A 12,652-nucleotide genomic window follows, 5' to 3' on the forward strand; every position below is an offset into this window, starting at 1 on the left:
CTCATATTGAGGCGGCAAGTAGCACTTCACTTAGAATTCTGGGCTTTGTTCTACGCACTGCAAGGAATTTTATAGATAACCGGGTGCTTATAGTTTTATTTAATTCCTTAGTAAGGAGTAGACTTGAAAGTGGGTCGGTGATTTGGAGTCCACACCAGGTAAAGTATTCTCTCATGTTGGAGAGAGTTCAGAAGAAATTCTTGAGATTTCTCTACATGAGGGAGTATGGCTACTACCCGTGGCTCTATCCCACTGAATTTCTTTTGGGTATGCTCGGAATGAACTATCTACAGGTCAGGAGAGATGTGCGCATTGCTACACTTCTTTAGACTTATTTCTTGGATGGTTTGAAAACTCGGTCATCATGGAGAGCATTCATTTCTATGTTCCCGATGGTTATCTACGTCACAGACAACATAGACTATTCTATCTCCCGGCCTGCAGAACTAACTTGCCAATGGTCATGCCTGTGGGGAGAGCAATCTTGCTGTTGAACAGAATCAATTCGGATATCGACATGTTTTGCATCAATGAAGCTTCCTTTAAAAGGCAAGCTCTATTATCACTGGTATAGTTGATATACACACTGTTAATATTAATCTAAGAATTCTTATTATAAAAATATTTTAAAAACGCATTGAAATTAACAATTTTGTAATATTTTTGAAATTAATAAACAAATTGAATTGAATTGAAACGTAGATGGGAGTTGTGAAAGTTTTGAAGAACTGTTTTTACGGTATTATGGTGACTGGAATTTTATATGGCAGACACAGTATTGCACTCACTGCTCTATTCAGATGAAATAAACAAACATTTTTATTATTTATTTAAATAAAAATGCTCGTTTGTTAAAAATCTTAAATCTCTGAGAGTTCTTCACCAATTGCTTTGATATTTTGACATAACGTTGCATTCGAGTAGGTGTGTGTTTTTATATTATTATATTATATAGATGTCACCTGTGTCAGGTAAATATGCTTTTTTTTTAAAATAGTGCCATCTGTTGGAGGTAAAAGTAAAACGTGCTATTGTTTCTCTATCTGTACAGACAGACCAAACCACTGCAACGCTTTGCGGGGTACAGCTAGTGTTTATATATAATAAGACAAATCCTGATCCAGAAGTGTGTTTGCTGTAGATATTTGTATATGACTGCCCGGCATCCTGCCAGCAGTACCTTGAATATTGAACTGCATAGAAAACAGTTGCCTAGCACCTTCAATCAGCACGCTTCAGTATACACAGAGGCACCCTGTCTGCACCTGCGCGTTTTGACATGGCGAGCACACTCAAGGTCACAATACTACTGGAAGAACCAGGAAATATTTTCATGCAAATCACGTACTGCCAGCAGGACTTGCGTTTGTCGCAGGATGTTTTGCACAAAAAACTCGTTCTACCGGGAGAGCTCCCAGCAGGACGTCCCATAGGGCAATCTATCATCAACAACCGTCTTACTCCCTCACCATACCAAAGAAGAATTACTCAACTAAAATAATGGTTCTATGTTTACCAGGTTTGGAAGCCGGCCCCGCCCGCCTGGACTTCTGGTCCGATTCGACACGTGGTTCCTCCGCCACCCACGTGTTCCTGCCACTGCGGGTGGTGCCCCGCGTGTCTCTGATGCTGCCTGGAGGCTCCGTGGGGCTGCAGGCCATCGGGGGCCCTCCCCACCCGGCCAGCGTGCGTTTCGCACTGACCGACCTCAAACAGGACATTATTAGTTAGTATTGCCACTTATGACATTATAACAAACGCATAGAATGTGGATACCATTAGTCTATTATCATTATTATTACTCAATGGGCAGGCTGATGCGCTCGTATCTGATTTCATAATAAGTTTAACAGTAATTGAGTTGTTTTAAATTTTAAAAAAGTTATCCTTTTTTCTCTTCAAATAAGAATCGAATCAAGCTAAATAATTCCCTTTATACTCCTTTGAAAATTCAATTATTTTCATTTTTGGAAAGTCGTTGGACGAAAATGAATTTTTGACTTTCATAGACAATTTATTTCATAAGCCATCATAGTGGCTACATTCATGAAATAAAAAGTAAAATCTACATTGACTATAGTGCAACCGATTCTGATTTTGTCCTTCATACGTATTTGAAAGCGTAAAGGTTAAAATTCGATCGCATAAAATTCCATCATGGATGGTATTAGAGCATGTAGTTATAAAAATTGTCGCAAACGTGTGCTCGAAAACCAGTCGATTGGTTAAATTAACCTGTGACTTGACCGCAAACAATCATCTATATTATGTGACATTATTGTGTTTGCGCAGAGATCCAGCCCAATGGAGTAGTGGACGCTGTGTCGGTGGGCACGGCAATAGTGGAGGCGCGTGCGGAGGTGGGCAGCGTGCAGTACGGCAGCGCCACGGCATCCGTACGAGTGCGACTGCTGGACGGGGTTGCTATATCTGCGCCCACCACTGCTCTCCTGGCTGGGAATACTATGCCGCTCTGGGCCACAGGTAGGCACACCATCATATATATTGTGTTTGCGCAGAGATCCAGCCCAATGGAGTAGTGGACGCTGTGTCGGTGGGCACGGCAATAGTGGAGGCGCGTGCGGAGGTGGGCAGCGTGCAGTACGGCAGCGCCACGGCATCCGTACGAGTGCGACTGCTGGACGGGGTTGCTATATCTGCGCCCACCACTGCTCTCCTGGCTGGGAATACTATGCCGCTCTGGGCCACAGGTAGGCACACCATCATATATATTGTGTTTGCGCAGAGATCCAGCCCAATGGAGTAGTGGACGCTGTGTCGGTGGGCACGGCAATAGTGGAGGCGCGTGCGGAGGTGGGCAGCGTGCAGTACGGCAGCGCCACGGCATCCGTACGAGTGCGACTGCTGGACGGGGTTGCTATATCTGCGCCCACCACTGCTCTCCTGGCTGGGAATACTATGCCGCTCTGGGCCACAGGTAGGCACACCATCATATATATTGTGTTTGCGCAGAGATCCAGCCCAATGGAGTAGTGGACGCTGTGTCGGTGGGCACGGCAATAGTGGAGGCGCGTGCGGAGGTGGGCAGCGTGCAGTACGGCAGCGCCACGGCATCCGTACGAGTGCGACTGCTGGACGGGGTTGCTATATCTGCGCCCACCACTGCTCTCCTGGCTGGGAATACTATGCCGCTCTGGGCCACAGGTAGGCACACCATCATATATATTGTGTTTGCGCAGAGATCCAGCCCAATGGAGTAGTGGACGCTGTGTCGGTGGGCACGGCAATAGTGGAGGCGCGTGCGGAGGTGGGCAGCGTGCAGTACGGCAGCGCCACGGCATCCGTACGAGTGCGACTGCTGGACGGGGTTGCTATATCTGCGCCCACCACTGCTCTCCTGGCTGGGAATACTATGCCGCTCTGGGCCACAGGTAGGCACACCATCATATATATTGTGTTTGCGCAGAGATCCAGCCCAATGGAGTAGTGGACGCTGTGTCGGTGGGCACGGCAATAGTGGAGGCGCGTGCGGAGGTGGGCAGCGTGCAGTACGGCAGCGCCACGGCATCCGTACGAGTGCGACTGCTGGACGGGGTTGCTATATCTGCGCCCACCACTGCTCTCCTGGCTGGGAATACTATGCCGCTCTGGGCCACAGGTAGGCACACCATCATATATATTGTGTTTGCGCAGAGATCCAGCCCAATGGAGTAGTGGACGCTGTGTCGGTGGGCACGGCAATAGTGGAGGCGCGTGCGGAGGTGGGCAGCGTGCAGTACGGCAGCGCCACGGCATCCGTACGAGTGCGACTGCTGGACGGGGTTGCTATATCTGCGCCCACCACTGCTCTCCTGGCTGGGAATACTATGCCGCTCTGGGCCACAGGTAGGCACACCATCATATATATTGTGTTTGCGCAGAGATCCAGCCCAATGGAGTAGTGGACGCTGTGTCGGTGGGCACGGCAATAGTGGAGGCGCGTGCGGAGGTGGGCAGCGTGCAGTACGGCAGCGCCACGGCATCCGTACGAGTGCGACTGCTGGACGGGGTTGCTATATCTGCGCCCACCACTGCTCTCCTGGCCGGGAATACTATGCCGCTCTGGGCCACAGGTAGGCACACCATCATATATATTGCCCCCTCAAGTCTTTAGAGATTTTGGATTTATTTACAAATATTCCCAGATGATATTATTTTCCTAAAGAATTCACTGTTTTTTAATGTATGTTTACCAACATGAAATACTGTTTTTTAATGTATGTTTACCAAAATGAAATACTGTTTTACAAACAAGAAATGCTGTTTTTTAAAGCATATGAAAGACTCTTTCAGATTTTAGTTCATTTTACAAATGCAATTAATTTTTAAAAATTTAAACAAACTTAGTTTTTAAAGTCGCTTACAGTTTTTATCATGTACAGGTGGGGCAAAAGTAATCACCCTATGGGAAAACGCTATAACTTTTGCAAATGGCGCCAAATGTCAATTCGGTTTAGACATTTGTGAAGTCAACAAACGCAGAATACAAATCGACAAGACATGAATCGGTTTACCGGAAAAAAAACTAATTTCACAAGCAGTACAAAAGTGTATCATAAAAAAAAAAATTACAGCAAAAAAACATCGGGTGATTACTTTTGCCCCACCCTGTATGTAAACTGTAATTACCACTTTACACAAAACTGAAAAACATATTTAATTATACAAAGATATTATAAAAGGTATTGTCACTTTACATTTTTCATTCATTTTATTAAAAAATTTGCAAACTTTGACAAATGTTTCTCAAATGCTAAATGTTGTTTCATTGAATTATTTAAAATTTTTCGTGAGCGTCTATAGTAAATGTATACAAATTGAAGTGTAAGTAAAGTGTGATTTTCTCTCTTTCTAACACTGTTTAGATCAAGGCTGCCCAACCCCAGGCCCGCGGGCCATAATGTGGCCCGCGAACGAATTATAAGTGGCCCGCGTGAACCATTTTCAAAAAACCCGCCAATCCGCCAATTTGAAAAGGTATCTCTATTTGGGCTACTCAGACCGAGAATCAGCGACGAAAAAATCTAACCTGTTGAACTTACTTTTTATACAAAAATACACCGGTTTTGATATAGTATTTTTTGCGTCCGAAATGGAATCTTGTAGCCACCCCCCCCCCCCCCCCCATGGAATTCGAAAAATTGTTGTGGGGAATCACATATGATGTTTTTGGGTGCGCGGAATTGTGAGGAATTATGTTTTATAGAAATTCTCTAACAACCCCCCCCCCCCATGGAAATAGGAACCGTCAGGTATTCAGTGGCCCGCCAGTGATTCAAAATCGTCAATTTGGCCCAACAAGGGCAGCCTTGGTTTAGATCATGTATCTCACCGTAATACAAAATGAGTGAGCATGAATTTATTTATATTTTACTTATCTATATTTACATTACAGTCCATATTACGCTGGGAGAAATATCCCCCAAAATTGTTCTAGGGGTTAAACCGTTTGAAATACAGCTATTAAATACTGAACTATAAAAATTTAACAGTACAATATAATATAATAATTTGTTTGTTTGTTTTCTAGGTATGCCTGACGGCATCGGTCCTTTGGAGCTGGGCTCGCTGAAGCCGGCTCTCCACTTCAGCTGGTCTGTGGCAGGAGACGGAGAAGCTCTTATTTCTGATGTTCTCGGAAACACCAGTAAGTTCATCCATTAATCACATATCATCCGTCATTTTTATTAAAACTTTAAGTTTTAGTGTGAAGACTAGAATGTTGTCTATTGAATGATAAGAAATTAACCCGTAAAAAACATATTTTTTGTAAAACTTAAATTATTTTTTTTTGGTTTGACTGAGTATAAAATCTTCATAGACAGGAAGTGGAGTCGCCAACTCTACCAACCTAGCCAAATGTCGATCAGGTAGAACCGACATTTTGTCATCCAATTTTAGAGAAATATATTTGTGTGTGTATGTGATTGCCACTAAAAGTTGATAGAATGCATTGTCATCGATAACCAGTCTATCTGACGAGTTTCAGCTTGATTGGATGTCGGAAAATGGGTTAATTTCCGCTTCCAAGATTTGCATTTATTCAATAACGAAAACAAAAGTCCAATTCAAATATAAGAAAAAATTTAAAAATCATTATCACGGACGGATGGACAGATATAATATAAAATTATTGTATACAATATTAGCGATTCCTAAACGAATATGAAACAGATAAATCAGAAAAAGATATGGTCACGTCTAGGACTAGAACCCAGGACCCTCACCTTGCCCCGGGCACCACTCTACCAACTGAACTAATGGGACGCCGAGCACGAATGAGCACGGTCAAATCCAAAACTGAATGACCGGATTGTTATTGCTCAAGTTGTAACGGACGTAGTTGACCATATTATTTAATTTCATAAAAATTGTTTACTTTTATAAAATGTCCCTACTCCACGCCACTGGCAAAATCACCACTCCCCGCCACTGGCCATTTTGTGCAATTTTCGGCCCAAGCGGCTTGAAAACTTTGACTCCGAATGGCATCGATACCGTACCGCCCGCATACCTGCCACGCGGATCGATGTCCAGCATTTTTTCTATGTAAAATTTACTAGGAAAAATCAATTTTTAAACATTGCAAATATGTATATTTTACTTGTTCATCCCCTCGGCGGTAGTCAAATAAACACTATTTTCGATATACTACCGCTGAGGAGATATTAAAAAAGCTGTTTTTCACCCATATGTAAACCCATTTTTGAACAATATTTTTTACCTTTTTTGCGTGTACAAAAATCCAGGAACCTCGTAGCATAGTGAATCTTATCTCTTTCTGAGCGCTATGTTACGGGGGACCTCGGAAAAATACTAACTTAACATGTTTTACAAATTTGATCGCTTGAGATCATTTTTACACATTTATTTTACAAACATTTCTTATTTTTTGTCGTATCTTGACAAACAAAAAAATCTAGTTGTCAAGATACACATTCCTATAACTACTATGCATTTAAACTATGTAATTATCATTCATGTAAGCGCTCAAAATCTTTTCTAACTCTCAAATTTAAGCGACTACTATCACCAGTACTACCGACAAAATGAATATGCAACAGTTTGTCGGAGGCTATAAACTCATTGTTGGCGCGGGTACAACCCCCCACCACTTTTGGGCTCCTAGCCCAATGTCGGGCGCGAATCAGGCTAATTAAATATAAGCAGCCACATAATTAAAAATAAATCAGTTCATCTTTACCACCGAAACCAAGCGTTTTATTTATCTACAAGTGACTCCTGCCCAACATCTGCCTCACCTCGCCGAGTCTTCTGCTCCAAGATCTTCTGGTGTTACCTCTTCAAGACCAGCCGGCCCTCCTCTGGAAAACCGCCAACACCAGAAGCGAGCAGAGACAACAGCACACCCAGTGCCCACTATTCACCAAGCCTGGGTGCGGGAGGCAGATTTCATCAAATATACAACTATCATCATCATCATCGGCCGTAAAGGAGCATTCTCATCGGTTGAAGACACGGTTTGGACCCGGCGCCTAAATCTACAGTCTTGTGCGGACTCCCGTCCAGTACACAAGTCGTTTTTTTTTAAATACGCTATTGCTCGAGTGGATAAGACAAGAGCATTGGTATGAGTGTATGTCAAGATGAGTGCACTTCGCCACCGACCCCTGCGGAGAAATCGTTTGATGGTTAGGTAGTTAGTTTTTTTTGTTGTTTTCTATAATTAACCGTTCTCTTACCTATTGTTTTCTCTGCAGATGTAGAACTGGACAACACAGACAGGGTGTCTGTCAGATTGACCGCTATTCGTTCCGGAAGGGTTACCATTCATCTCAACGTTTCGGTAAGTACCGTTTTATATTACACTAACTTCTCATGCACCAAAACCCCCCGTTGGACATGAAAAATTTATATCCGTTGAGCACCGGCGTATCCAATTGATAATCTGTATTTTACCCTCGGCACGCTACATAGGTATTAGGTAACGGGAGCTTGGCATTTCAAAGGTTAATGATCCTAAATAGTAGAATTGTTTTTCAATTTCTACGGAATGAATGCTCGAATCAGCCGGATGCCGCAACGATATAATGTCATAATGCGTTATGACAACTGCGTGGATAACTCTGCGTCACGTAGGCCGTCAATATTTTAGTAAAATCTCCTTTTTAAGTTTTACAAAGAAACATAGAAAAATTGTGCATTTTCGAGAAAAATGTAAAAGTGCGCAAATGAAAAATATATAATTAAATTGTATTTTCAAGAACCTACTCTGGTAAAAAAGTTCTGGTAAGTTACATATATTTGATACTTACCACTTACCATTTTACGCATAATATTTTGATCAACCCTCATTTGAACACTCCCCAGTAGAATTTATTTGAGAGTGTATCATAATATCATCTTCATATTATTTAATGTATTTGCAGTCTGCTCCGGGACATGTGGTGGGCAAGTCCCGCACCTGGTCGGCCGGCATGGAGTTGGTCATCCTGCAGCCGCTGCAGCTTCTGGCTCCCGTGGAGTCCTCGGGGCCCCTGCTGCTGGCTCCACACTCCTCGGCGCTGCTGGAGACCAACCTGCCGACTAACCGCCTCACCTACAGGTCAGTTGGTTAATTGCAAACCTTCCTCTTTCACTTCCCCGTCTGCTTCTCAGAGTGTCGGTAGCAATGTAAACTTAACATAAGAATAAATCGATGGAATTCAACTTCTCAAAAGTGCTTTATTTACAATGAAGAATCTACCTTCTGTTCACTAAGTCCTAACTTTTAATAGAGTTCAAACCCCCCCCCTCGTCAGCCTCGGTATTGCGTAGGAAAAAATGGGAAAAGTACTTGTAGACTATTCCTGGAAAATACAACAATATTATTTGCTTTCATCTATATTTCACAATAATTTTAACCATAATTGAGTTGTCCTCTCTTCAAATAAGCATCCAATCGAGCTTTAAATTTAAATCTCCTCGCAGTTGAGCTGATGTATCCACCGCCAAGACTTGACAAACCTCATTCCATGAAACCGGGATCCCCTGCTAAATCACCAAACTTATCTAACCACTTGGGGTGACCTATTGCAGAGATAAATTGTAAATTTAATATATATTTTATAATTATATTGAATATTTTTTTACAGGATTTCCGATGATGAAGGCATCACTCGAGGCGCTCTGGTGAGCGTGTCACCACTGGGTTTGGTGACATCGCAGGGTCGGCTTGGTCGCGCCGTGCTCACCATCTCAGGGGGGGATCCCCAGCAGTTCATTACTATCGCGGTAGAGGTAAGAGAAAGATTTCAACAAATCCACATCAAATAATTAACATTTTAAATGCTTTCAAATTTTCACGGCCAAGAGGACTGTAATGATTTATTTTTGGTGTACATATTATTTGTTTTTTAGCCAACGTTGGCTAAAAGAAGTAACCTCTACCTGTTAGTGAACGGCATGCTGGTCGTGGTCAACTGACAAGTCACCGCGGGGATATTGTATATTGTAATTTAATTTTCCCCATCTCTATCTTCTGAAAACTATATTCTTCTTCAGGGTCATTAAATGATTAATTTGTTCCCAGGTCTGCCCGGTCCACTATGCCATGATCTCGGTGCAGGGCGGTGCGGGCCTCAGCAGCCTGGCCGGCCTCCCCGCGGGGCTGGAGCTCCGGCTGACGGCCACTCACCACGACGCGCACGGCCGCACGCTCGCCAGCGCCGCTGCCAAGCTGCGCCACCATTCCACACGGCAGCTCGTGACGCACGTCAAGCAGAATCATAACACTTCCATTGAGGTAGATAATGATAAACTTTTTATTTTTAAAAGGAAATGCGGGCACTGAGAAATTAATATACAAAACTATTGTTGTCCTTTGCCCCCCTGGATACTGAGAAAAGGGGACAACTGCACCTCAGGCTGATAATAATAAAATCGAGGTTTTGTATTTTCTTTTTTTTTTAATGTGAATACAACCGTTTGGAGCCAGTGAGACTATGGCATTCCCAATTGGGGTATATTGTGAGGCTGAAGGTGGTGGGGAGGGGAAGAAGATGGGGAAGAGGAAGATGGGAGTATCTGGCTATTTAGATCTGGTCACCAAATACCGCTAGAGCCATTTCAAGCAACGGTTCAATTCTGAATGGTGGTCTACCATCAGCGCGATACTGAGAGTATATCCATTCTGGAACGTGACGCAAGTATACTGTATATATATCATTTTAAATGAATAAATTGTGAAATAATTCATTTTATTATTTTTTTTTCAATTTAAAAGAAAGAACATTCCCAGGTTACGAATAACTTGACAATATTTGAAAACCTCCTACTACCATCACAGTAAGTGGAAAATGTTGCTTGTGTCGTGATGGAGGATTTAGCCAGCCAAGGAATTGAACACACTATGCCTGGGTGGGACCCAGGGGTGATGCCAACTTAGCTACCGACCATTCATCACATAAAATTTAGTTGCGTATGCCGGGATTTGAACTCGTTACCTAAGGATTGCTAGTCGAAAGCCTTACCCCTCAACCACCAGGATTTCCAAAATTGTTCTCTTTTCTCCTCCAAAACAAAATTAGAAGAAAATATTTTATATTTGTATGTTTTGCTTTTTAAAAAATACATGTCAAATTTGCACACTGCACGTTTGTTGATGACGTTCAAACTAGGCTTTTTTTTTTAGGATTTTTGGAGGGTCCTAACTCCTCTAAGAAGTAACTTATCAAAAAAGCAAAACATTGGGACATGCCAGTGGTCGATGTCTACATTATATAAAAAAATATTTTCACTTGTGTCTAAATCCAGAAAGGAAATAGGGGAATACGTTTGTATGGACAAAACACCACCTTCTTTTCCCCCATAACTCCAAACTGAATAAAGGATCGGATCTTTCACCAGGGCCCGTGTCATCTTTATCTATGGTTCTTTTGAGAAAAGGAAGGAGTGAACCTAGGTCTTGAAGAGAACCAAGTTGTAGGAGGGAAGGAACATAGAGGACGGCAAAATATTTCACAAATTTGAACACAAACGAATGGTAGAAGTTGTTGCGTTTAAATCCGGCGAGCGGAAACACAACTTCACCCTTTGACTAGCTCAGATGGTCGGCAGGTGAGTGAATACTCCAAACAGCACAGGGATGGGCCGTCTAAGACTTACTTTTCTGACACACCTTTGGTAAGAAGGGTTCCTGGAAATCCTTTGTCGTCAAATAAAACAGTGGGTGATGGAAATAGTTTAATGGTACATCGAGGACATGGCATACATAGGCGGGACATACATTTATGATTGTACAAGGCACGGCACAAGATATCTAACTAACGGGTACATTATATAATCTCTTTTTCTGGGGCAATACGATTAATAAGATAATTAGTTACAGCGGACTCACATGACATAACAGGGCTCTGAGTATCATCTCAACACGCCTGGTCAGGCCTGACCTGCGGTGGATATTGTCCTTTGTTGTGGTATAGCTTCCAGTAAACTAGAGAACGTCTCCATTCTGTTCGGAATAAAGTTTCGCGTGGCGTCCCATGGTCTAAAAGCCACGCGAATTACAATGGCGTGGGACGAGCACAGCACGCGTCCGGTCTATAAGATGGTGGTGCCTCGACTGTGAGGGAAAGCGGGGAGAGGCAATATCGTTCTGCTGCACTGCGTTTGTGTAGCGAGCGCAGTGGCGCCAAGCGAAACGGTGCGTTGTTCCGATGTACTGCGTTTGCGGAGGCAAATACAGTGCTGCCAAAGCATTACAGAGCGCGATGGAACTTCCTTACAAGATTTTGATGGATTTATGAACAAAGAGTTCGTAACATAACAAAGTGCAAAGCGTGTACAAATGTTTGGTGCACATTTCCTGACTGTGCAACGGTGCGGAATAGATCAGTACAGCTAATTACTTGAAGCATCTTCCATTGAAATAATGTTAGAATAAGGGTTCTATCTAACGGAAATAAAAATGAATGTTTCTTTGTTGGTCCCCTGTAGACTCACTACAGGGACTACTGGACCGATTTCACTGAAATTTCAAGTTTTTTCTTACTAGTGTCAGGAGTGTTTCGAGTGTGGTTTGAATGGTTGAATAAGTCGGGGATGCCCGAGATAGACTTAACGCATTATCTCTGCACGGGGACGAGATACAGGGTTGAATAAAAGTCAATATAATATAGTTACAATGTGGTATACAGTAGTGAATGTTGGAAGTCGGGTACGACCGAGGAAGACATGGTACGATCAAGCGAAAGAAAACTCTTTAGGTACACTAGAATTCACAACATTTAAACTTTACTCTGAACAATTCATAACCCCGAGGAACGCTGGGGACACATTAACTAGTATTGTTTAAAATAGGGCTACAGTAACTAATTAGTTATTTGTTATAATACATTATGTATTGTGATGTGTTTGTTATTTTACAGCTCTTGCTGGGTGAGGAGGGAAGATCCGTCTTCAAACTAACAGATGTGAGCTCTGATAAGCTCTTCGCAGACTATGTCTCCTTCAAGGTGCAGAATGCCATTCTTCCGCAAAAGGTAAACATATTATTTTATGATAACTGATTTAATCTCCCAAGTTGTCCGCTTTCTGAAAATACGTGGTGCAATTTTTGGGAATAAATCACAAATTTTTGACAGTAAAATTATTAGACCATATTTTATTAGGGTAAAGAAAACACGCTCGACATATCGATACAGGATCATTA

General features: G+C 42.7%; 1 protein-coding gene across 1 annotated transcript in view; it reads left to right on the forward strand.

Moving 5' to 3' along the window:
- The window catches only part of Gp210 (nucleoporin 210), a 68,951-nt gene that overhangs the window by 40,610 nt on the left and 15,689 nt on the right, over positions 1-12,652 (forward strand). The window contains exons 21-28 of the mRNA XM_089647238.1: positions 1,520-1,726; positions 2,293-2,484; positions 5,531-5,647; positions 7,722-7,807; positions 8,391-8,566; positions 9,096-9,240; positions 9,533-9,745; positions 12,369-12,482. Coding sequence (XP_089503364.1) covers positions 1,520-1,726; positions 2,293-2,484; positions 5,531-5,647; positions 7,722-7,807; positions 8,391-8,566; positions 9,096-9,240; positions 9,533-9,745; positions 12,369-12,482 — 1,250 coding nt within the window. The remainder of the gene's footprint in view (positions 1-1,519; positions 1,727-2,292; positions 2,485-5,530; positions 5,648-7,721; positions 7,808-8,390; positions 8,567-9,095; positions 9,241-9,532; positions 9,746-12,368; positions 12,483-12,652) is intronic.

This window comes from Hesperophylax consimilis, chromosome 26 (genome assembly GCF_061612785.1).
Source record: "Hesperophylax consimilis isolate HC1 chromosome 26, BYU_Hcon_1.0, whole genome shotgun sequence".
Taxonomy (NCBI): domain Eukaryota; kingdom Metazoa; phylum Arthropoda; class Insecta; order Trichoptera; family Limnephilidae; genus Hesperophylax; species Hesperophylax consimilis.